General features: G+C 47.8%; 1 protein-coding gene across 1 annotated transcript in view; it reads right to left on the bottom strand.

The window, feature by feature from the left end:
- Positions 1–7,576: 7,576 nt before the first annotated feature.
- The window catches only part of ABCC11 (ATP binding cassette subfamily C member 11), a 77,522-nt gene continuing 58,882 nt past the window's right edge, over positions 7,577–26,216 (bottom strand). The window contains exons 20-29 of the mRNA XM_027513688.1: positions 25,495–25,721; positions 25,247–25,384; positions 23,819–24,005; positions 19,174–19,263; positions 17,796–17,985; positions 15,463–15,622; positions 11,684–11,762; positions 11,012–11,125; positions 8,338–8,502; positions 7,577–8,227 (exon numbers count right to left, since the gene is read on the bottom strand). Of these exons, the coding sequence (XP_027369489.1) occupies positions 8,135–8,227; positions 8,338–8,502; positions 11,012–11,125; positions 11,684–11,762; positions 15,463–15,622; positions 17,796–17,985; positions 19,174–19,263; positions 23,819–24,005; positions 25,247–25,384; positions 25,495–25,721 (1,443 nt within the window). The 3' untranslated portion in view covers positions 7,577–8,134. The remainder of the gene's footprint in view (positions 8,228–8,337; positions 8,503–11,011; positions 11,126–11,683; positions 11,763–15,462; positions 15,623–17,795; positions 17,986–19,173; positions 19,264–23,818; positions 24,006–25,246; positions 25,385–25,494; positions 25,722–26,216) is intronic.

Genomic DNA, 26,216 nt, shown 5'->3' with positions numbered 1-26,216 from the left:
TGTCCATGCCTGTATCAGGACTCTGATGCTGCGCTCAGTGCAAAGTTTCAGGACCGCTCCTCTGGAGGATTTTCCAGCTCTGAAGTTCTATGAGGCCTTTATTCCAAAGTCACTCTCTGTCTGAAATCCTCCCTCTTCCTGCCTTCACCAACAAAGCATAAAAGGCATGAACTCAACCAACCTCAAAAAATTGCTTAATATTTTAAAAAATGTATGTGTATGAAGGAGAGAGGTGAAGGAAGGAAGGAAGAGAAGGCCGGAGGGAGGAAGCTGGGAGGTGGGGAGGTAAGGAAGGAAGGAAGAAAAAAAGGGGAGGGGGGAGAAATAATAAAGGGAGAAAGAGACAGACAGGGAGACGGGGCTCGACTACCCCAGGAAGCACACAGAGATGGGCATATGGAGTCGTACAGAATCAGCAACGTGTGGCAGTTAGGAATAGGAACTCTGGAATTAGATCTGAGCTCAAAGTATCTAAATTTCAATTTCTCCAGCTACAAAATGAGAATACTAACTTCCAAGCATTGCAAATTAACTGGGGATTAGATAACGTAAGTGTTTAACACAGTGTCTTAGACATAGTAAACACTCAGTAAATGGTAGCTATTATTTGTGAATAATAATTTTTTAATTAGCAAGCTCTCACAGGGAATAGGAATTCTACCTTCCCAGCTGCTGTTGGAAGGACACAAAGTATCTGCTAAAGGAAGAAGTTTGGGGTTTTCATTTTTGTTTGTTTGCCTGTGAAATCAGGAGAGAGATACAAGGGGAAGATCAAACAAAGCTGATGTCAAATGATTTTGCAAAGTAACTTGGAATTCAAATGGACTTTTAGAACAGGAAGCGGAAGAAACATAAATGAGTGAACCAGACATGTGTGCATACAGCGTTCAGAAAGCAAGCCTCTTGGAAAACACAAAACATGTTCTTGGGCAGAAAACTTGTGTTCTGGCTCAGCTCTGCCACTTATAAAGACCTGAGCACATCTTTGGAAGACAATGCTCTTTGTTTATTTTAATTGGAGGATAATTGTCTACCACATCGTGTTGGTTTCCGTCATGCAACAACATGAATCAGCCGTAGGCCCACACGTTCCCTCCCTCCTGAACCTCCCTCGCACCACCCACACCATCCCAGCCCTCTACGTTGCCACCGAATGCCGGATTTGAGCTCCCTGCCTCATACAGCAAATTCCCACTGGCTGTCTATTTCACATGTAGTAATGTGTGTTTCCATGCTGCTCTCCCAGTTCATCCCATCGTCTCCTTCCTTCACTGTGTCCACAAGTCTGTTTCTCCACGTCTGCATTTCCATTGCTGCCGATTTTTCTAGATTCCATATATATGTGTTAATATATAACATTTGTTTTTCTCTTTCTGACTTACTTCACTCTGTAAAATAGGCTCTAGGTTCATCCACCTCATTAGAATGGACTCAAATGTGTTTTTTATGGCTGAGCAATATTCCACACGTGGGAAAGATGACCCTCCTTTCTCAGGACCAGGAAAACTATGCTCATTGTCAACAACTATATTTTTTTTAAATGATTGGTTCGTGAAGTTCTTGTAACACATCTTTCTTCTTTCTTCATGCTAACTGTTAAGGAACTCAGAGTGAAGACTCTTAACCCTCTGTAGCTAATGTGCACAATCTTATGGTAAGTATTTTGTGTGGACGTTCTCTGTAAGCTCTAAATCATGAATCAGGCACAAGCCCAGAACTGTGAAGTGTATTGATGAGTGTGGGGAAGGGGGTGAGGAGCATCCCAGTAAATGCCGAGTGGGACTGGGACTGTCCTATTGGAACAGAAGGTTCTGAATCAGTCAGTTGTTGCTAGAGCGCAGCTCAAACGACAAAGCATTTGGGAACCAAGGACTGGCCAGGAAGCATCATTATTAAGTGGGAAAATTATACTCCTCTTTGCTGTAATGAGAAATGGTTTTGCCCTGTTACTGCTTAGAGCTCCTGCAATGGCCGCAGGAACTAGGGAAGGATCAGCCAGGCAGCAACACTGGAGTTTGTGTGAGGGGATCACTCCCTGCTCTGAGCAAACCATGCCCGAGCACAGTATTGGGCGAGACCTTTCTCCCCAGCCTTGCTACCCTCTTGTCCTTTCTTTTTTTCACAATCTAATTTTATTTTGTTTGTTTTGTTTTTAATTTTTGGCCACACCGCATAGCATGCAGGATCTTAGTTCTCTTACCACGGATCAGAACCACTCCCCTTGCATTGAGAGCTCAGAGTCTTAACCACTAGACTACCAGGGAAGTCCCCTCTCCTGCCTCTTCTATTCCTCTGTTTTAGAGTCAAGTCCCAAGCCAGCCAGTGGTATAGTTGTGGGCAAGAAGCCTCTGTCTGGGACTCAGCTTCCCTCTGTAAAATCAAGAATGCAAATAAATGACGGTTCTTAACCCTTTTTGTGCCATGGATCTCTTTGACATTCAGAATAGAGTTTCTAATGCATAAGATAAACTACACAGGAGTGGGAAGAAAACCAATTACACTGATACATAGTTAGCTAAACAGTATGTAAAAAGTAAAATCAGACATTGTCATATGTGTGCTTCTCTACTGATACAGTAAATAACTACTATAATTTCAAAGCAGTGATGCATATAAATGATATTTTGTGAGACGTCCCTGGTGGTCCAGACACTCCCAGTGCAGGGGCCTGGGTTCAATCCCTGGTCAGGGAACAAGATCCCATGTGCTGCAACTAAGATCCCATATGCCTCAACTAAGACCCAGCACAGCTAAATAAATACATAATAAAATAAAATAAATGGTATTTTGAGACATCTAAAACAGCTGAAGTGAGATTTGAGAAAACTGATGATTTCTATTGAGGACAAAGTCACAGGCTGTGTTAATACCATTATAGTTTGTTGTCTCATTCATAGTCCATGGAAATTTCTGTTAGTAAAAACAAAACAGTTTTTCCCATTCAAATCGATGGCTCCCCTGAATCTAGCTAAGGAGTCCATGGACTACAGGTTAAGAACATCTGAACTGACAGTGTCTGAAGTTGCTTCTGACTTTGACATAGCTGGATTCCACAGAGCTGGATAGACTACCACATTTAGGTTAATGAGGGTGAGATGGTACTATCTTAACAGCTGGCACCTATCATAGGGTGGAAACTGGTTTTTGTTTGTTTAAAGAACTGCCTTGACCAGTCTCTTGAGGTAAACTATACGACCCTGAAGACTTGCCCAGCAGGAAAAGTCATCAACAGAGAGAAATGAACAGTTCTGAGTAGCACAGGTCAGGGCTTGGGAAGTGGAAGCAGAGAGAACTCAGAGGGTGCGATGAGCAGTATGAAGCAGACTAGCACAGAAACTCCCCCTTGGCCCAGAGTCCACTGAAGTCTACATCACTGAGCGACTATCACTTTCACACATACAAAGGGAATAAGGAAATTAAGAGAAAGTGCTAAGCTCTCCTTCTGAGTCAATGTAATGGAGGAAACAAGTGTCTGTATGGTCCAAGGGGGTCGCTCTGGAGTGTGAACCAAAAGAGGTCATAGAAATAAACGTGCCCCAGAAATGGACTTTGGGGAAACTTTGGAGAACATATTAGAACCAAGGTTTAAACCTTTGCGGTCTAGCCCCTACAGGATAGAGTCATCTTGCTAACCCCTGGGTTCTGAGAGTATGGTGCTGGGTCTGGCATCAGCAACATCTGGGAACTTGTTAGAAAGGCAAATTCTCGAGCCCCACTCCAGACTTCCTGAATCAGAAAGTGTGTTGGGGTGCGGGCCCTGGCAAGGTTTGCTTTAGCCCTCCAGGCTAAAGAACTCCTGCCATTGGCATTATTATGTTCACCATTGCATCCTGGAGTCATATATGCCCTAGAAGTTATCCAGTCTGATTTCCCACACACAGAGAATCCCTTCCAGGACTCAGTCTTGTGGGAATCCTCGGAGCCTGGAAATACCAGCTGTGCCCCTTGCCCTACACCGGGGAGAACTGTCTGATTCAGAAAAGGCTTCCAGCCAGGGGCAGCTCCTAGCCCGACCTTTCCAGATGAAGAGTGTTTGTTCCTGGGGATCTGGGGCTGCCCTCTGGAGCTGTTCCTAGAGGAAGCCCTTAGGGAAAGTGAAGACTCCCTGTACCTTCCTGGTCCTTCTCCTCACAACATAGCTCAGGCCACCTAGTGGTCGCCCTTGGAAGAGTCTCCATGTACTTGTGTTTCTCTTAAAATAGTGCCCAGAGCTAGAGGCAGAGGGCAGGGCAGGGCCAGGTGGACCGCTGTCTCCTTCGATCTACACATCTGCTTGTTGTCTCTGTGACCACATCCACACCACACAGTTTGTGTTGAAGTTTGTCCACAGCACTCAACCAGGAGGGGGACTGGGCCCTGGCGGCCGATGGAGGCCTTTAGATCCCTGAACACTAAAAATACCCTCCCATCCCCGTAGGGATGTAATTGAAAATACAAATAATGGCAAACCACTAAGCAAATATGGGCTTCCCTAGTGACTCAGACAGTAAAGAACCCTCCTGCAATGCAGGAGACCTGGGTTAGATCCCTGGGTTGGGAAGATCCCCTGGAGGAGGGCATGGCAACCCACTCCAGTACTCTTGCCTGGAGAATCCCACGGACTGAGGAGCCTGGAGGGCTACAGTCCATGGAGTCGCAAAGAGTCGGACTCGACTGAGTGACTAAGCACAGCACTAAGTAAATATAAGGAAGTGGAGCTGCGTTCTCTCATTATAAATATTTTTAGGTTATTTTTGAAATATCAGTTTTTGGGGGGACTTCCCTGGTGGTCCAATGATTAAGAATTCACCTTTCAATGCAGAGAATGTGGCTTTGATCCCTGGCCTTTGATCCCTGGTCAGGGAACTAAAATCCCACATCCCATGGGCAACTAAGTCCACGCATTGCAACTAAAGAATTCTGTGTGCTGCAACGAAGACCCAGTGCAGCCAAAATTAAAAAAAAAAAAAAAAAAATCAATTTTTAAAACTGTATTACAATATAGTTCAGATAGCCCCCAAATATATAAAGAATTAAAGAAAACAAACTCATATACTCATCATTCAACTTAAGGAATAAAATATCACCAATCAGTTCAGTTCAGTTCAGTTGCTCAGTCGTGTCCGACTCTTTGCGACCCCATGAATTGCAGCATGCCAGGCCTCCCTGTCCATCACCAACTCTCAGAATACACCCAAACCCATGTCCATCAAGTCAGTGATGCCATCCAGCCATCTCATCCTCTGCCATCCCCTTCTCCTCCTGCCCCCAATCCCTCCCAGCATCAGAGTCTTTTCCAACGAGTCAACTCTTCGCATGAGGTGGCCAAAGTATTGGAGTTTCTGCTTTAGCATCAGTCCTTCCAAAGAACACCCAGGGCTGATCTCCTTCAGAATGGACTGGTTGGATCTCCCTGCAGTCCAAGGGACTCTCAAGAGTCTGTTGTTTTTTAAAAAAAAAAAAAAAAATCATATATTATTTTTTCAAACAGTTTTGCTTTATTGTTGTTTGGAGCCAATGGTTCTCAATTTCCACTGCATATTAGATTCACTTACCGCTTTAAAAATCCCAATGTACACTCTCTACCTCAAACCAATGAAATCAAAACACCTAGGGGTGGACCTCCATCAGGATATTTTAAGCACCTTGGGTGACTCCAGTGTGCTGGGAAGGCTGAGAACCTGCCCTGAAGAGAAGCTGCTGTGAGGAGAGGTGAAATGATGCCCTGAATACCTAGTGGAAACGGGCTCTGGTTCTTGTCCTCTGACTAAGGGGTCAACAGTAGTTCTCAGTGGATCTAGACCTGGAACCCGCGGGACCTTCCCTGCATTTTTGGGAAGAGCCTGCCATCTGCTGGCCAACTGAAGGAAAACAGGCAGCAGCACTGAGTATGTGGAGCACTCTCCCAGTGACACAGGCAGCTGCCCCATGGCAGCTCTGGGAGAGGGCAGGGCCAGGCGAGGAGAGTGATCTTCAACTTGCCGACGAGCAGCTCTGCGACCCTGCAGAGTTGTACCAGGCTGGGAGCAGGAGCGGCCACTCTTCAGGGGCCCAGGAGGAAAAAGCAAGGATGAGGGGAAGAGGACCCACTGAACAAAAGGATTTTTAAGAGAGAAGACATCCACCTGGGAAACGCTCTCAGGAGAGAAGCGGGTGCTGCCTAAGAACCAGGAAGGGCACAGAGGCGATGCACACGTGGCACTAGCTCAGGTCCCGCTGTTGAATCAGCCCTGCCACAGTTCATTCCCACAGGGGTTTGTTTGCTTTTCTCTCTGCCTGGGACAGTCTTCCTTACCCCCGTCCCCTTCATCTGAGCAAACCTTTGTCCATTTCTCTGGTCTCATCTCTTCCACCAAGAAGCTTGCTCTGACTGCCTCCATCTCCTGAACCCTGCCCTTGCCTCCTGTCGCTTGGTGTTAAAACCTCCTGTTTACTTGCTAACTAGTTAATGTCTGGGAGGGCTTCCCTGGTGGCTCAGCTGGTAAAGAATCTGTCTGCAATGTGGGAGACCTGGGTTCGATTCCTGGGTTAGGAAGATTTCCCTGAAGAAGGGAACTGCTACCCCACTCCAGTATTCTGGCCTGGAGAATTTCACAGTCCATGGGGTCACAAAGAGTCAGTCAGACACTGAGCAACTTTCACTCTCTATTTACTCTCTGGAGGACAAATTCCATGAGGGTGGGGACATCCTTATGTCCCCAGCATCCACCCCACTGCAACAGAGTAAGAAATACTCATTTACTGAATTGATCTTAGGGCAAAACCAGACACTAATCTGAAAACAAAAGGAAAGTACTTTGAAACATATTCTCCTCAAACAATGAGGTCTCCCTATAAGTAAATTGAAAATAATTACCCTTTCTATTTATATATATCTATAACCATTAGGGGAGAAGGCAATGGCACCCCACTCCAGTACTCTTGCCTGGAAAATCCCATGGACGGAGGAGCCTGGTAGGCTGTAGTCCATGGGGTCGCTAAGAGTCGGACATGACTGAGCGACTTCCCTTTCACTTTTCACTTTCATGCATTAGAGAAGGAAATGGCAACCCGCTCCAGTGTTCTTGCCTGGAGAATCCCAGGGACGGGGGAGCCTGGTGGGCTGCTGTCTATGGAGTCGCACAGAGTCGGACACGACTGAAGCGACTTAGCGGCAGCATAACCATTAGGGGTAGGGGGACACAAATGATCTTATTTTCAGTTGGCATATGTATTAATAATAAGTTAACTCTTTATTTCACCCATCTATGCTCCAATTAGTAAGCAAGCACAGGATAGACAGCTACTGTTTGGGGGCTGCCCACTCTTTCCTAACGTAGTAATAACACCCCAATTTTATTTTGGGGAAGCATCCCTCTCCATTCTCCATTTATGTGATTCAGGGTAGCTGATCGCCTCCCCAGGCCCGGGTACAGGCATACAATTTGGGCCTGGCCCCTCACTGCATTCCAGTGGCCTAACACATAACTAGTTCAGGGATGAGCAACTCAAGTTGGCCCAGTGATTTAGTCCTGGAGTTTTGCTGGGATCCCTGGAGAAAGAGGACTGGGAGTATGGAGCGGGTGGAATGTGAGCCTCGGGCGGCTGGCAGCCATGAGGAGAGAAGGCCAGAGAGTGAAGTCAAACAAATGAAAGTGAGGCTGAGTGAAGAAAGGCAGAGCCCACACGACAGATGTCCTTTTGATACTGGCACTCAACCCAGAGTTTTTTCTGGAACTTTCCATTACATGAGCTAATAACGTCCCTTTTACCAGAAAGCTTAAGAACGTTTCTGTTTGCTGTAGCTGAATGAATACCAGCTAACAGAGAAAGCAGAACTGAGAGTGCGACTTTTCCTTTTTTTTTTTCTTTTGTACAAAATCAGTATACCACTTGCAACACTCTTAACACCAATCAGAAATTGTAATAAACTTTATCATTATTATGAAATTCCTCCGTGGTCTCCAGGGGAGCCAGCAAGTGCCCTACTCCAGGCTGTGCTCCCTCAATGTCCTTTTCCCGCCCATCACCAGCACTTGGAGCACACTCCAGCCCTGCTTTGCAGAGAAGCAGCCATCTCTGCAGAGGAGGCTTCAGGCTGCAGTCTTCCCCGCCGGCTCTGACTACTGCACCACGGCCGGCTCAGCCACGCCTGCCTCCACGCAGTCCCGCCTCCTCAGCTCATGGAGCTACTGGCTATTGCCAGCAGGGCTGCGAAGGTGGACCCTGGCTTCCTCTGCAGGACCTCAGGCTTGTCAAACTCCACCACCTGGGAGGCAGAGAGAGAAGGGGAGGGAAGCAGGGTGCAGCTGAGCTCGGTCCTGAGGGATCCGAAGGCCTGGGCGCCATCCTCCCAGCGGCCTGGGGGTGTCCCCTCACCTTCCCGTTGCCCATGACCAGGATGCGGTCGCAGTTGAGGATGGTGGTGACACGGTGTGCGATGATCAGCACTGTGCAGCCCCGGAAACTTTCACGGATTACGTGTTGGATGAGGATGTCCGTCTCCAAGTCGAGGGAGGCTGTGGCCTCATCAATAAGGACGATCTGGTAGGTAAGAAATAGGAGTGAAGGCAGCCTCCTCAGACTCAACCCTGGGTCTAGTCCTGGGGTGACTGCCAGTCTGCCTAGTACCTCAGCTGGAAAATCTTTGGACTTGGTTCGAAACCCACCTGGAGCTTTAAGTTATCCATCACATTATGAAGAGAATGTTAAGTCTCAACCAAGAGCTAACTACACTTTGTGTCTGTTAGTAGCTTAGTTGTGTCTGACTCTTTGCAACCCCGCGGACTGTAGCCCGCCAGGCTCCTCTGTCCATGGAATTCTCCAGGCAAGAATCCTGGAAGTGGGTTACCATTTCCTTCTCCAGGGGGTCTTCCCAACCCAGGGATAGAACCCAGGTCTCCTGCATTGCAGGCAGATTCCTTACAATCTGAACTACCAGGGACACCTTCTTTAGTGACCAGAAAATTAAGTTCTTAAAAGTGAAAATGTGCCAGTAGCAACTTCCTGTTTTATGAACTGCCTTCCTATTTGCCTGAATTAACGTAGAGCAATGTTCCTCTCAGGACAGCCAAGCACACCCGGGTGGCAGAAGAGATGGTGCAGCTAGTATGTGGATAAATGCACTTTTTACTTTAACATGTTTGTATTTCTTTCATTAACAATATGCATCAGATGCCATTTGCAGCAACATGGATGGCCCTAGAGATTGTCATATTGAGTGAAGTAAGACAGAGAAAGAGAAATATGACATCCCTTATATGTAGGATCTAAAAAGAAATGATACAAATGAACTTACAAAACAGAAAGAGACTAGCAGACATAGAGAACAAACTTTCAGTTTCAGGGGGAGGAAGAAAGGGGAGAAGGGATAGTTAGAGGGTTGGGGATGGACATGTACACACAGCTATATTTAAAATGGATAAACAACAAGGTCCTATTGTGTAGCAAAGGGAACTCTGCTCAATGTTATGAGCCTGGATGGGAGGGGAGTTTGGGGGAGAATGGATACATGTATATGTATGGCTGAGTTCCTTTGTTATTGGCCTGAAACGATCACAACATTGTTAATCGGCTATACCCCAACACAAAATAAAAAAGTTAAAAAAAAATATGCATTGGAAGAATTTAATTGGCATAGAAAGTGTGATTTTTGCTCCTTCACAAGACAAGGCATCACAAGTAAATCACAGGCTAGGTGGTACACAGATATGACAAAAATCATAAAGTCATGACGCAAACTTGGAAAACAATCTAGATAGAGAAAGCAGCCTTCACACCAAGCAGCTCAGTAACTGAAATACGGAACTGAGGGGTTAAGAAAATGTTACCTACACATTGCCAGGCCTGTCACCCCTCTCTCTTAGCAAGACGGGAAAGTGCTTCCTCCTCTGAAACCTCCCTGCTCCAGGCCCCACGGAGCTCTGTCTGCTCTTCCCCTCAGCTCTGACTGTCGCACCAACAATTTTTGCACTGCTCATTAACTGACCGTGTTGTGCATTGCATGTGCCTGTGTGTGCAAGTATGTATACCTGTGTGAGTGTGGAGGTGTGGGTGTGTGTGTGTACAGCGCCTCACTTGTGAGGGAAAGTTGGCTCCTAAGTAGCCCCTGTAGTATCTGAAATATTTGGAAAATTTTAAACCAACAAAGGTCTGTCTAGTCAAGGCTATGGCTTTTCCTGTGGTCATGTATGGATGTGGGAGTTGGACTGTGAAGAAGGCTGAGGGCCGAAGAATTGATGCTTTTGAACTGTGGTGTTGGAGAAGACTCTTGAGAGTCCCTTGGCCTGCAAGGAGATCCAACCAGTCCATTCTCAAGGAGACCAGTCCTGGGTGTTCATTGGAAGGACTGGTGCTAAAGCTGAAACTCAAATGCTTTGGCCACCTGATGCGAAGAGCTGACTCATTTGAAAAGAGCCTGATGCTGGGAAACATTGAAGGTGGGAGGAGAAGGGGACGACAGAGGATGAGATGGCTGGATGGCATCACCGACTCGATGGATGTGAGTTTGAGTGAACTCTGGGAATTGGTGATGGACAGGGAGGTCTGGCGTGCTGCGGTCCATGGGGTCGCAAAGAGTCGGACACGACTGAGTGACTGAACTGAACTGAACTGAAGAAACACTGTTGGATGGATGAAACTTTAAGAAAAAAATGTTCTTTTGCTCCTGAACAGGTGTCATCTGATTCTCACATCTAATAAAGATGAGGGAATGTCCTGCCCCCAAGTTTTAAAAGGAAAGCACAGTAGGCGACTTTGAGTGAATTTATCTCTAGCCTTGTGGCTTGTGCAGGAGGCGTGCATTGGGGCTTGGTTGTGGCAAGGACGTTTCAAGTCTAGGTTGGGGTGCCAGGGTGCGGAGTACGTGGGCAGAGAGGCCCCCCTTCCATAGGCAGGGTTGCCCAGAATGGCAGAAAGTTACCATCAAGCCCTTTGTGGATTTGTGGACAGAACCCAGGGTGGAGCCCAGAGTCCCAGGTGCTGAGGGAGAAACAGCAGTGTGTTTCCCAAGCTGGGCATCCCCCAGACCCCTCACGTGCCCCACAGCTCTCACCTTGGAGCTGCGGAGGAGGGCCCGGGCAATGCAGAGCAGCTGCCGCTCCCCCACGGAGAAGTTCGAGCCATTTTCCGTAACTTCTGCTTGCAAGCCTTGTGGCAACTTTGAGATCTGTGATATCGAGGAAGACGCCCGTGAGCCACAGTGGAATGAGTTCTAAAACTGACCCCCTCGTACCTCTCCTGTCCTGTCCTGTCTGTGACAAGCCCTCCCCGCCCCTGTCTCCACACTCCAGACACTGACCTTTCTCGTCCCCAGCTCTGCCCGTCCAGTTCCCCTCACAAGGTCTTTGCACCTGCTAGTTTTTAAACATGGAATGTTCTCTCAAGGATCTGTGCCCAGCTGCCCCCTCAGCATTTGGTCTGTCAAATGTGTGTCTCTACAGAGGCCCTGGCTGGCCACCCACTGCGGTGTTTGCAGTTCTCATCACTACCTACACAGCACTGGTCCCATCTGAGTTTCCTGACTGTAAGCACCAGAAAGACAAAGCTGTACCCGCCTTGCCCTGAGCTGGTAAATGCCTGGCTTACTACTGGCATCATCAGCCCTTATCTAGGGATCTCAAACCATCTCATTCCCGTGAGATGATTTAATCCACGCAGCGTCTGGCACACCGCACCAGAGGAGCCTGGAGGACCAGCAGGACTGAGAATTCAGCCTCACGCTTACCGTCTTGTTCAGGAACGTCCTCTTCAAGGCATCCCAGATCTGCTCGTCTGTGCAGCGGTGAAAAGGGTCCAGGTTGAATCTGCCTCAGGAGAGAAAGAGAAGTGTTCAAGAAGCACACTTGCCCATTGAGTCGTCTGCACCCCACAGAGCACGTGACCGAGGATGGTTGAGTAAGTGAAACTTGCTCAGTTGTGTCCAACTCTTTGGGATCCCATGGCCTGTAGGCCCACCAGGCTCCTCTGTCGGTGGAATTTTCCAGTCTAGAATACTGGAGTAGGTTGCCATTTCCATCTTTGGGGGATCTTCCGGACCCAGGGATTGAACCCAGGTGTATTGCATTGCAGGCAGACTTCTTGCCATCGGAGCCACCAGGGTAGTCAGGATGGTTAGAGCTGGATTATTGGATCCAGAGAAACTCATCAAACTCCCACAAGTGGTCTTCCTTGTACCTTCCCAGTACCTCTTCCTTCTGCAGGCAGCAGCTCCCAAGTCTTGTTTGGGGGCCACCTCCTTCCTAGCCATCAAGCCTGTGTGGTCCAGGTGGAGCAGACTCGGGTGGAAGCAAACCAGAAGGTGGTAACCCCTGGCCGCAGCAATTGGCTGAGGGGTGGGGAAGGTAACCAATCAGAATGTATCTCAGGACCTAGACAACAATCACCAGAAAAAGGGTTTGTACTTTCTCACCAACTGCACAAATGAGGCTACAACCATCTTGCCTCAGGAAGAGGAGACATGGAGCCCCCACGGCCCACAGTGGAGCCCAAGGATGAAGCCAAGGCAGACTGAAGGGGATATTGGTCCTTTGAATCAACCTTGGCTTTCCTGTTTTGTGATTCAAGAGGTTCTTTTAGCTTAAGCCATCTGGGGTGTGTGTGCGCGTCTCAGTGTGTGTTAGCATATACATAACATAATATTTATCATTTTAACTGTAACTGTACAATTTAGTGGCGTTCAACACATTTACAATGTCAGGTAACAACCACTAAAACTCATCAACACCAATAAAAACTCTGCCGATTGAACGTTCTCCCTCCCCTTCCTCCCTTATCCCCTGGTAACCTCTTTTCTACTTTCTGTTTCTACAGGTTTGCCTATTCCTGGTATCTCATTTACATGGAAATATACAATATTTGGAGCTTCCCAGGTGGCATTAGTGGTAAAGAACCTGCCTGCCAATACAGGTAGACATCATAGACTCAGTTCGATCCCACGGGTTGGGAAAGATCCCCTGGAGGAGGGCACGGCAACCCACTCCAGTATTCTTGCCTGGAGAATCGCATGGACAGAGGAGCCTGGCAGGCTTCAGTCCATAGGGTCACAAAGAGTAGGACACGACTGAAGCATCCTGCATCTGGCTTACTTCACTTAGCATAATGCTTTCAAGATCCATCCATGTTGTATCATGTATCAATTTTTCATTTGTTTCTGATTGAATGATATACCACAGTTTGTATAGGTCACATTTTGTTCATCCATTCATCTGTCAATGGACATTTGGGTGTTTCTACCTTTTGGCTATTGTGAATAAGGTCATAAGCACTGTTATACAAGTATCTGTTAAGCCCTGCTTTCAATTCTGTGGTAATTCTTTCAAATCTGTAGATTTGATTCTTGAAATTTAATTCTTTCAAATCTGTAGAACCAGGTTTGGTGGATCATATGATAATTCTACATTTAACTCTTTGAGGAACCACCAAATTGTTTTCCACAGTGGCTGTGCTATTTTACGTTCTCACCAATAGTTCCTGAGGGTTCCAATTTCTCAACATTCTTACCAACGCTTGTTATGTTCCTTTTTCTTTTCTTATCGCTAGTCTAGTAGGTATAAGGTGTTATCTCATTGTGGTAAGGTTGTTTTTTTTTTTTCCTGTCTCTTGCAGAGAAGGAATCCTAACTGATCATCCAGGCAACTAACATCATATTTGGATCTAATTGGACTTTATACCCATTAAGGTTTGCCCTGGCATTTGGCATAGGAAACATTATAAACACATCCTTGTTATGCAGCCACTCAGTCCCAGTTGAAAACTGTCTTAACCGCTGTTTTTTTTTCCCCCCAGTTCAACATACATTCTGTGTGTATGGCTAGATTGAAGAGGCAGAAGATAGAATGCCCTATTTGCTTAATATTTGGCAATTGCCAAAGCATTTTTACAGATGGGTTCATTGACATCCTCTTCCTCATGAGACGGATCTCTTTTATTGATGAGAAAATTATGACTTATCAGTGTTAAGTGGCTTGTTCAAGCTCATACCACACGTCAGAGAGACAGGCTGGCATCAAGATACTCAGAGTTAGACAGAACCTCGAAAGGCAGGGAACCCAGGTCTCCTGTCCGCCGGTGCACACTTTCTGCTGCAAGCAGTGTGGGGGGAGGGGAGGTACTATGACTCGGTAGGGCGATAGTATCTGGAGTTGTATCTCATCTCTACCTTTTGTGTGTGTGTCTCCTTCAATAAGTCACTATCCTAAGTTCAGTTTGTAGAAAGTAATAGTGCCCACCTCACAGAGTTGCTCTGACACTGCAATGACCCAGAACATTAAAGCATAGGGCTGGCACATTTAAATGTTCAATAAATATTAATTCATGTTTCTACTACTCCTATATCAAGGCACGATAGATTCGGGCCAACTTCTACCTTAACACAGAAATCTATCACTAAATTTTATCTCATTCCTCTAAAACAACACAATTGGTACAATGTTCTCTGTGCATACAGTACGCACTCTCCTTGGAAAGGCTTTCCTCCTTTTTTCTGCCGTGCAGTCTTCTACTTAGCCTTCAAGACCCTACTCAAAGGCCTCCCCTGCTTCTCTGGAAAGCTTTCTGAATTCCCCCAGGCAGAGTTATTTGTCCTCCTTTTAGGTTCCCTTAGCACTGGGTTTATATCTCTGATCTAGCAAATTACATCCTTGTATTAATATTATAACTTGACAGGTCTTACATGTCTACAACTCCCCGCACCCTTGAATGTGAACTTCTGAGGGGAAGAAGGGCACTGATCATTCATCCAAGTGTCCCCAGTCCCTAGCACAATGTCGACCTGGCAGAGGCTCAGAAAAGGCAAGTTAAGTGGATGAAAGGATGAAGGAATGAATGAATGATGGGTAAATAAATAAATGGATGACTGAAGCTCTGTGGTTAGTCTATCCTCTTGCCTCTAAGAAGATAAATGCCCTTAGATATCCCTGTATGTGAGGCACCCAGCTTCATTTTCATGCCTCATCCTTCCTCAGACTCCGTACCGTGGACTCCCACGCGGCTAAGAAGCACTAACAAGCACCGGCAGTAACCTGGATGATGCTTAATCCCCAAGTTGCCTTCAGAAGAAACAGAAAGTGTGGCGAGGAGGCCAGAGACCCAGTTCCATCTGCCTCACTGACGGGACTGCCTGGATTGCAAACATCGAGCTTAAACACCCCTGTTGGCCTTATCCAGAGGGAGACAGAAGAGAATAAACCACATCCAGACATGGAAATATGTGGTCAACCACAGAGCAAACACTGATAGTGATATGAAATCTGACCAATCCCATTAGGGTTTTTAAAAATTAAAATTAGGCCTTTTGTTTAGGCCTTTTGATTGAAGTGTTCTTGTGTGTATCCAGACCTCATTCATTCATCAAGGACATCTCTTCTCCCACCAAGGAGAGAGCAGAGGCCCAGAAATTGGGACTCTGGCCATAGGTGATGAGTGGCAGCCCATCCCTAGGGATCCACTCAGTGACTCCTGCTGGGAGACTGTCCTCTGCTCAGGCTGCCTCAGCCCAGCGCTCACCTGATGGTCCCCGACAGCAGGACTGGATCTTGAGGGATAACTGAGAACTTGGACCGCAGGTCCTCCAGGCTGAGGCTACAGATGTCCACGCCGTCGATGAGGATACGGCCACCGGCTGGTTCCACCAGGCGGAAAAGAGCCACCCCCAAGGAGGACTTCCCTGCAGGGCAAGAATAAGTGGGGCTCTGTCTCCTGAGTCTGCAGGAGGGGCAGCACAGGTCAGACCTGGTGTCCACCCCAGACTCCCCTCCCCATGACCCACTCCTTGTCATCATGAACCAGAGAGGGCAGAAGAGGCTTGGAGTCTCCAGTCCCCACCCCAAGGGGTGCCCAAAACCATGAACAGCTCTTACTGCCTCAGTCAGAGGGCGTGAATGGAGCCCTGGGTAAATCCAGCCCACACATAAGTTTTGTTTCACACACACGATGTTATTGCTGCTTTTTTAATTCTTTGCCAGCATTAAAAAAAAAAAATCCAAAGACCCAGTATACAAAAGCTCAAACTGCATGATTCTCTTGAGAGTCAGTAAAATGGGCAACACTGGGCCCATATCCCCTCAGGCAACAGGCAGCTAGAGCCAAGCATAGCTGCTTCCTTGAGAGAGAACAGTATTCAAGTTCAATGCGCTGCCCTCCCCACCCTCGTTTCCTCACACCCCAGGCCCATCACGTACATTTGAGTTTCCAACCTCTGCTGTAAAAGGTAAGGTCCGTGTGAGGGGCAGCCATGTGTCTTGTTCACCTTTGTGTTTCCAGGCCTGGCATACAGTAAGTGCTCACTAAATACCTACTGGATGAATTCAGTCAATTGGACCATCACTACTTGAGAGCAGCTCTACATCAGACCCAGCCCTCTCAGCCCAGCTGCAGGGGAGAAACGGAAAGGGAGAAGCACATGAAAGAATACAGCTGGGAGCTCTTCACTTTGCAGCAGTACAAGGCCTGCAGGAGCCTGAGGAAACAGAGACTTGGGAGGCTCCTGTCATCCTGGGGGGCTGCCTGGAGGAGGCAGCCCCTGGAGCCCAAGGCTGGGATCCGAACAAGGCAAAAAGTGGAAAGGGGTGAATAACCTTGGGTCAGATCTCCCAAAAGTGATGAGAGGAAGAGAAGGAAGAGGTCAGCCAGGAGAAAGGAAGTGGGGAGAAGCAGGTGGAAAAAGAGGTACTCCTTGGAAGAAAAGTTATGACCAACCTAGATAGCATATTGAAAAGCAGAGACATTGCTTTGCCAACAAAGGTCCGTCTAGTCAAGGCTATGGTTTTTCCAGTGGTCACGTATGGATGTGAGAGTTGGACTGTGAAGAAAGCTGAGCACTGAAGAATTGATGCTTTTGAACTGTGGTGTTGGAGAAGACTCTTGAGAGTCCCTTGGCCTGCAAGGAGATCCAACCAGTCCATTCTGAAGGAGATCAGCCCTGGGTGTTCTTTGGAAGAAATGATGCTAAAGCTGAAACTCCAGTACTTTGGCCACCTCATGCGAAGAGCTGACTCATTGGAAAAGACTCTGATGCTGGGAGGGATTGGGGGCAGGAGGAGAAGGGGACGACAGAGGATGAGATGGCTGGATGGCATCACCGACTCGATGGACGTGAGTTTGAGCGAACTCCGGGAGTTGGTGATGGACAGGGAGGCCTGGCGTGCTGCAATTCATGGGGTCGCAAAGAGTCGGACACGAATGAGCGACTGAACTGAACTGACTGAGAGGGGGAGGGGAGAAGGAAAGTGTTAGTCACTCAGTCCTGTCCAACTCTTTGTGAGCCCATGGACTGTGTAGCCCACCAAGATCCTCTGTCCATGAGATTCTTTGGGCAAGAACACTGGAGTTGGCTGCCATTTCCTTCTCCAGGGGATCTTCCAGATCCAGGGATCAAACCTGGGTCCCCTGCACTGCAGGCAGATTCTTTACCATCTGAGCCACCAGGGAAGCCCACGCAAGCTGGTCTTCGCCCTTGCAGAGCTCTGCACGCCCCCTGCAGGAAGCACTCGTTCCTGCACCCTGTTCACCCTTCCATCGCAAACATTGGCCTCAGAGTGCAGACTACTGTAGTTCAAGGGCCCAACAACTCCGTGGCTCTGTTAACATCACCCCTCTCCTTCCCCAGGGCCTTCACCACCAAGGCAATTATCTTCCTCATTCCTTATTTGATGACCTGTCAACATCTGTCGCCTCCACTGGGATCCCATGACAGCAGTGACTATGGGTTTTGTTCTTCTAGCACAAAATGAGTCCCCAGTAACTATTTGTAGGGTCACTGAGTCACCACATGTCTGAAGACAAGTCTGACACCCAAATCCAATGTTGAAGACAGGGCATGCCCTGGACCCTGAGCTCACCAGAGCCTGTCCTTCCCACAATGCCCACCACTTCCTGGCTGTGAATCGTCAGGCTGAGGCCGTTGAGGACAATGGGCGTGTTGTCTCTGTATTTCATCTGGTAATCCTGGAACGTGATTTCCCCATGTTGTGGCCACCCACGAGGACAGCTTGCGCCTTCTATGTGTAAAGGAGCCTCAGGGACACACGTCTCGTTTTCAAACAGAGAAAAATAAATCAATGATTATCCATCTCTGCCCATCCCCTGCTGACCCACTGGCCTCTAGCTGTTGAGTGTGTGAACCATCCCAGCCTGCCCTTGAATCAGGGTTGAGCCACCACCATGTGATCAGAGGAGCATCCCACCCCCAATCACCTGAAATGCACATGATTTTATCCCCAAAGAGTGAGAAACCATATTGGTAGTTCCCATGTTATTAACATAGAAAACTCTAATTTATTGTGTGAGGCTCTAAAGACACAGAATCTGGAATAATGATAACCAGGATAGCAGGGTTAGCTCACTCCTGTTAGTTGTGTTTTAGAGCTCAGAGCCCTTGGGCAGACAATTTCTTTCTATTCCTATCCTAGGAGGTAGGCAATTTTAAATGATTTCACAGGCAAGGAAATAGAGGCTCACACAGGTCGGATGACATGTTAAGATCACACAGCTGATGGGGACTCAAACCCAGGGCTGCCTGACTCTAAGCCCACAACTCTGCATTGAGCAAGGTGGCTGGATTGGGAGGAAAGATTCCTCCTCTGGATATTGGGATAATAATTCAGCTAACCATATTAAGTTGTTTTGAAACATGAAACATGTTAGATGTTTCAATGAAACAATCTAGATATCATTATACTGAGCCTTTACTATGGGCCAGGCACTGCGTTAAGTGATTTACATAGGATGTGATCTAATTTTTGTAATAACCCAATGACACAGATACTGCGATCTGTCTCATTTCATTGATGGGGAGCTGAGAGGCTGAATAAGTCACAAGGCTACACAGCTGACTCAAGGAGCAAAGCTTAGACCTGAACCCAGGTGATCTGTTTCCACATCTGGATTCTTAAGTACTATGACGTAAATAGAAGCCATATTAATAACAATTATTATTGTTATCATCATTATTATATTTGAGCAAACCTCTCTCTTCTAAAAAGGGCAGATCATTCCATCTATATCCAAGAGTGCCATGAGGGATATGGTCAAAAAGAGCTGATGAGTGTGGAAGAGCTTCTGAGAGATGATATATATCCTTCTGGGGGAGCTGAAGGGGAAGGACCAGAAGCCAGTTGCCTCCTGGGAAAATCTCAGGGCCCTTGAGGTGCTGGGGCTTGCAAAGGCTGGACGTGAGACTTCCACATCTCCCTGCACAAAGCCAGATCTGTGTCCCACCTTCATGTACTGCAGTATCCTCTCCACAGCTGTCAAGCATGCCTCTGCCTCTGAACCAATCCGGACACTGGCCTGGAAGTTGGACGCCAGCTGGAACAAAGGAGAAGTATCTGAGTAGCAGGCTGTAGGGGTGACCTCAGGTTCTCACCACTTCCAAAGGTGGGAAATTGCCATTCGTCCTGAGTAGCTCCTCAAACCAAGACAACTTCCCTTAAAGGGAAGGAGCAGGTATCTCTGGTGCCCCACTGAGCTACGTCTGAGTGTGGCTGCAGCTGTGGTGGGCAGCTGTAGGAGAGAATCCCACCAAGCCTGTTTCACCTCAGGTGCCCTTTGCTTTATGTTCAAAACCTTTGTCCATACTACAGGAGCCCACTCAGCCCAAGTGCAGCCCAGAAACATGGGAGTTACGGCCCTTGGGAGCAGCCCTCTCCTAGTGGGGAAAGGAGCCATTAGATAAACTCTCCTATCTCTTGGCCTTCAGGGACAATCCTGTTAGTTGCTGATGGAGCAGTGACTCTCGATGACACTCTTGCAGTGCAATTCCTCCTCCCCTGTCACATGCTCCTGCTCCTGGGTCCTTTCTAGACAGCATCTCACAAATAATCTACCTGCATCCGAGTCCTTGTCTCAGGCTCTGCCTTCAGGAAAAACCAGACTAAGAGGAGCCTCAGGAATTCTTAGGAATTGGAGGCACCACAGATGAGGATACAGAGGCCCAGAGAGAGGAAGTGATACACACAGAATCACCCAGAAGCCAGCGGCAGAGCTGGGATGGGGGCCCCAGTTTTGATGCTCTGCACCCCTCAGGCCATGCAGAAGGTGCCAGGCAACAACTCCCTTATACAGTCAATCAACAAACTCTGATGGAGGTGCTGGGCCAGGCTCCATGCTTAAAGTGCAGCAGACCCAGTCCCTGCCCTCAAGGAGCACCCAGTAGAATGGGGAGAAAGACAGGTCAATCGAGAAGGCGGCATGATAGAGGAAGCACTCAGCTCCGTCATGGCCACAGGACAGTCACCAGACAAGGGCTGCTGGGTAGGCTTCCTGGAGGGGGTGGCACTGGAGGCACCTTTTTAAGGAGAGGTGGGATTTAGCCAGCTAAACATGGATGGAGACAGGTGTTCATAGTAGGGGGACAGTCTTGACAGTAGTAAAGTGGCATCATCCATTCAGGGCTCCTCAGGCCATGTGACTGTGGATAAAGCAAAGGGTATGTATGGGCTAAGGAGACCAGGGAGGGAAAACCTGTAGAAGTCAGAGAAGAGGCCACCATCATGAAATGACACTGAGCTGGGAAAGGATATCAGGCACAGTTGACTGACTGCCTATCAACAGCCAGTCCCATCTTCGTTCCTTGCTGACACAGCTTCTGTTATGTTCAGGTGTCTGGCAGCCTGGAATTCCAGGGAGGCTTGGTTACTTCAAACCAATCATATTAACCCCTATCCTCTTGCCAATGACTGGTTTAGCAGTGACGTGAAGTCACTCAGTCGTGTCCGACTCTTTGCGACACCATGAACTGTAGCCTACCAGGCTTCTCAGTCTATGGGATTTTCCAGGCAAGAGTACTGGAGTGGGGTGCCACTTCCTTCTCCAGGGGATCTTCCTGACCCAGGGATCTAGCCCCCGTCTCCCTCATTGCAGGCAGACGCTTTACCCTCTGAGCCACCAGGGAAGCCCTAGCAGTGAGCCATGACACAATTCTGGCCAACGAAGCACAAGGAAAACTCAGATGTGAGTATTCTAGGAAACAACTCCTTGTTCTTACAAGGGGGCACATGGAAAAAGTTATCTCCTCTCCAGTCTTTAGCAGTTTCTGGATGAGGATGAGTTGTTTGGGGCTGCAGCAGCCATTCCGTGAACTTGAGTAGACAATCCTGAGGATAAAGTCAGACTGCGGATGCCAGAGCAGAAAAATTAAAGATCATGGGTTCATGATAAGCCAGTAAATTTGCCAACAGAGGACAGCCCTACCTCAGCCTTCTGGTCACATCAGATAATAAGTTCCCAGATTGCTAAGGCCATTTTGAATTGGTTATATGACTTGTTTTGGCTTGTAACCAAAAGTATCTCTAATATTTACTAAGAAATCTCTCAAGGCTACAAAGCAACATTGTGTGTGATACCTGCCTCCCGAAGCCTGAATTTCCTCCAGAGTACATGCAGAAGTCAAAGTCTGATCAGAGGACAGAGTGTGTGTGGGGACTAGGGCCAGATGTAAGGGCCTGGAATGTAGGTGGATGGCTTAGGTTTAGTGCATAACGAGACAAAGAGTCTCTAGAGGGTCTAACCAAGGTTATGACATGAGGAAAACCAGAATTAAAGATCACTCTGGAGTGGGGGTAGTTCAGCTGGTAAAGAATTCACCTGCAATGCAGGAGACCCCAGTCCAATTCCTAGGTCAGGAAGTTCCCCTGGAGAAGGGAGAGGCTACCCATTCTAGTATTCTTGGGCTTCCCTTCTGGCTCAGATGGTGAAGAATCCTCCTGCAATGATGGAGACCTGGGTTTGATCCCTGGGCTGGGAAAATCCCCTGGAGGAAGGCATGGCAACCCACTCCAGTATCCTTGCCTGGAGAACCTCCATTGATAGAGGACCCTGGCAGGCTACAGTCCATGGGGTCTCAAAGAGTCAGACATGACTGAGCAGCTAAACTGAAGAAAGTGGATGGGAAGGGGTTCAGGGATGGGCAAGGCAGGTGGGCTGAGAAGTTGTTACCCAGCATAGAAATTAGACACTCAAACAGAACACCAGACATTGAGAAGAAAGGATGAACTTAGGGCCATTCTTAAATCCTCAGGCCCTCTAGCAGAGTTTCTCCTTGGTGTCCTGTGGTGGGACAACTGGTCAACCCTGAGCAAACACCCCAATACATGGTGCACTTGGGACAGCAAAGCCTCCACCCACTCTTTGCTCCAGCACTAGATAACCTAGGCACAGGGTTCAGCAGGCAGGGGGCATCTCTGTCCTTAGTGACGCGTGTCCCCCAGGACTCCAGTGTGGGGCCTCTCCCCAGAGTTCTGGAAGGCTCAGGGTAATTCTGCAGTGGGCCACATGCACATGTGTTCATGTGTGTGCAGGTGTGTGTTTATATATTTGTGTGTCAGAAAAAATGAGAGAGAGAAGAGTGTGTCCCACCATGGACAAACCTGTCTCTCAGCTGCTGTGGGAACACAGGCAAATTAACTCTGGAAACTGTAGCTTCTTATCTGTAAGCTGGGAACCATAATAGGGAACGTTTATCCAGCGTTTATTCTGGGCCAAGGTTTTAACACGTATGAACCCTTGAGTTTACATATATTCCTTACAAGTCTATGATTCCAGAACTTTTATTATCTCCCTTTCATAAAAGGAATAAGGAGGGTAACAGATTTCCCCAAAGTCACATAGATGATAATGAACAGAGCCTGTTGAGAACCTGCAGCTTCCAAGCCACATGTTCTTAACCACTTGGCCGCATCTCATGGAATGTGGTGACAGTTCAATGGAAGAAGCATAGCAAGTGTCCAGCAGGGCATGGGCTCAGTGCAAGCTCCCCAGCTGCCCACTTAAGGCCTGGGGCGGCTGTCTGTGGGCATGCGCACCACACAGCCACCGGCATGGCCTGTGCACCCTCAGAAGAGTCTGCACACAGGCCTGGCCATGTGAGCACAGCACTCATGTGTGTCTGCCACAGGGTTCAACAAGGAGCAGGAAGGAGCCCCTCTGCACCCAAAAGGATGCCTCAGCAGGGGGCACACAAGACCCAAGCCCAGTTAGAGAGAAAGAATGAGAGAGGATGGTTAACGACTACCCCTGTGGGAGAGGGTGCCAATGGAACTGTGCACCCACGGTTTACTGAGTTTCCTAACTAGCCTCACAGCCCTCTGGGGAGAGCCCTTCCCCAGGACTTTGTGGACATAAGCCTTGGCCCTGATCCTGGGCATGGAAGAATTCAGGCCATGAGACATGAAAAGCTTCTACACCAGGGTCCCCTCAAGAACCCATTTTAAAAATCAGATTCCAAGACCCCACCCAACCAGGACCTGACTCTGAATCGCTCCTCTGTGCTCTGGAGTGTGGCCCTCCTGTCAGCTCCATGAGCCCAGCTGAATCAGCCTACCAGGCTGGGCCGAGCATTCGGGTTCAAGTCTATGCACTTTGAAGCCTCACAGGCCTGCCCCAGAGGAGAACTGGGAAACCTACATTTTAAATAGCCTCCCCAGGTACCTCAGAAAAGTGACAACTGACTCAGGGTATGTACAGTAAAGTAAAAAAGACACCACAGGAAACCAAGAGGTCCAGGGTCTTCCCTGGCTCTGCTTCTAAAGCTCTGTGTGTTCAGACAACTCCTTCCCCTCTCTGAGCCTCAGTTTCCCCATTTACATAATAGGAAGGTTGGACTCTGCTGTCTCTGGGCTTCTCTTCAATCCCAATATTCTGATTCTGTTAAATACCTTTCAATGTAGGCTTCCCAGTTCGGAAGTGACAAGGAAACAGAACAAAGCTGCAGATTCAGAAAGCCAAGCATCCAGTTCATAAGGTCACAAATGGCCAAAACCCAAGGTGTAATCAAAGTCCCACAGACCCCCAAGTCTGCCCACAGGCCACAGACCACCACCAGCCTCCTCCCTGGCCCCCTGCTGTCTGATAGTCCATCCCTTACCTGCAGGACGAGGCTGAAAGCCATGGCTTTATAGGAATGGGGGACAGAGGAAAGGCCAAAAACCAAAAACAGGGCTACCACCAAGGTCACCAGGTTGGTCATGAGCTCCAGTCTCAAGGCCACCCATCGCGTGGAAGACATAAACATCAGCAGGTAGTTATTCTGTACATCTGTCAGCTTTTTAAACCTGACAAAGAAAGGACAACATGAAAGTCACATGTGTCTGTCTGACCCAGGGTTTCCTAACACTGGTTGCTTTCTCCAGCATCCAGCTCCCCAGTCTCACCAAAGAACCAACGAAGAAAATTGGAGAGGATTCCTTTCTACTCCTTTCTCAGCCATGGAGTTCACCTGACCCCAGATCTAGGAGTGAGCTCGGACCGATTTAGGCCTATTAGAAGTTCTCTTCTCCTCGCCTCGATAATTGATTCAGGATGGGTAAGTTACTCTACTGGGCCAACAAGAATGAATAAAGGCCCAGATTTGTGAGTGAATGAAGGAAAGCAATCCCTTCTTCGTATCTGTTCACCTTGCTCACAGCTGTATCCCCACTGGGTGCTGAGCACCTGGGAGGGTCTCAATGTTGACTGAATGATCCCTTAGTCCTAGTCTCTGCACAGTCTTTGGGTCTCTCTAGTGCCAACGGGAGAGCTGGCACCATGGTTCATTCAATATTTCAGTTAACAGAGCACACACCATCTCCCATGCCCAAATCTTCCCTGGCTTCAAGGCCACCTCAGATGTTGCCTCCTCCCCAAAGCCTTCCCTGATCCCAAGCTGCGGGTTATCACTTTCTCCTCTGAAACCCCAAGTCATTCTACCTGCGTTTCTCCCTATTGCATTGTATTCAACACTTGTCTTATTACAAAAATATACATCTGTGTCCCTGTCTTCCATTAGACTGCAAACTTTTTGTAGTTCAGTGCAGACCATGTTTGACTGATGCTTACAAGTAGATAAGTTTATGTTACACAGTTAAACCTCAGCAACAATCATAGGATTTGATTGTTTCAACAAACATTTAGAAGGCAAATCTATGGGTGTGAATAGTGAAGAAAATTCTGCTATTTCGAAAACTATTGTTCTTTATTATTTTATTATATTTAGATATCTGTTTGCAAGTGAAAGAAAGAAAGAAATGCATTCAGTACTAACATGGCAATACATCTGACCATTCATTGTATTAAAATATGTATATAACAGCACAGGTCTTTAAAACTGACAGACATTTTTCATATCCCTTACATTTTTTATTCTTATAAGTACCATCTTCCAGATGGGGTTCTGGAGGTGCAGTGAAATAAATGGAATAAAACAATGATCGCTCTGAGTCTTCTGACGATGGTGCTGTTCCCAGGTGCTCTGTTTCCTTCCTGTTCCCCACCATTGCCACATTCCCCATCACCCTCAGAGAGCAGAAGGACTCACTCATTGATGAATTCTTCAGTTTTTCCATAGACATGGATGGAGCTCAGGCCCTGCAGGGTGGTGAGGATGTGCGAAAACAAAGGGGAGCAGCTGTAGTTCTTCAGTCTCTTGAACACGTTGATGGCTTTCTTGAACATCCTGCATTGAGAACGGGAGGGAGCGACCTGGGCCATCCACCTCTGACACCCTCCAGTTCTAGGTCGGTCCTAGACTCAAACCTCATTCACAAGCAAAAAGAACCCACTCACCTAAAATAAATGAGGCAAGCAGAGAGGATGACGACTCCCATCAGCAGGATATAGGGAGACATGAAACTGATCATCAACAGGATGATGATCACCACCAAAGCCAGGAGCACAGACTGTTCAATCATTATGGGCAAGAACTGATCCAACTCATCCATGTCCCCTGCAAAGCAGTTCAGGAGCCGGCCAGTGGGGGTTGTGTCAAAGAAGCACATAGGGCAGTGGGACACCTGTGAGAGCAAAAGCAACCCAGGTCACAAGGCTCTGCACGCCATGGTGGGGGCTTGATGAAGACATCCTCAAGCTCTGAATGATGTACAGGATGCAGACTGAAGGATATCCAGGGAAGGCAACGTAGAGCACGACTTAAAGGCAGAGGCTCCAGAGTGTCAGTTTGCCTGGACTCCAGGGCTGCCCGTCTTCCACCTATTGCTCTGGGACTGTAGGCAAGTTACATATAAACTCTCTGAGTCTCAGGGTCCTCATTTGTAAAATGGGGATGATAATGATGCTTCAGAGTTGTGATGAAGATTGTACAACTCTGCAAGTATACTAAAATATATGATTTAGAAGGGTATATTGGGACCTCCCTGGCGGTCCAGTGGTTAAGAATATGCCTGTCAATGTAGGGGACACCGGTTCAATACTGGGTCTGGAAAGATGCCACACGCCTCAGAGCAACTAAGCCCATACACCACTACTACTAAGCCCACGCTCTAGACCAG

This window comes from Bos indicus x Bos taurus, chromosome 18 (assembly GCF_003369695.1).
Source record: "Bos indicus x Bos taurus breed Angus x Brahman F1 hybrid chromosome 18, Bos_hybrid_MaternalHap_v2.0, whole genome shotgun sequence".
Lineage (NCBI taxonomy): Eukaryota > Metazoa > Chordata > Mammalia > Artiodactyla > Bovidae > Bos > Bos indicus x Bos taurus.
This window is presented reverse-complemented; position numbering and strand designations above follow the sequence as displayed.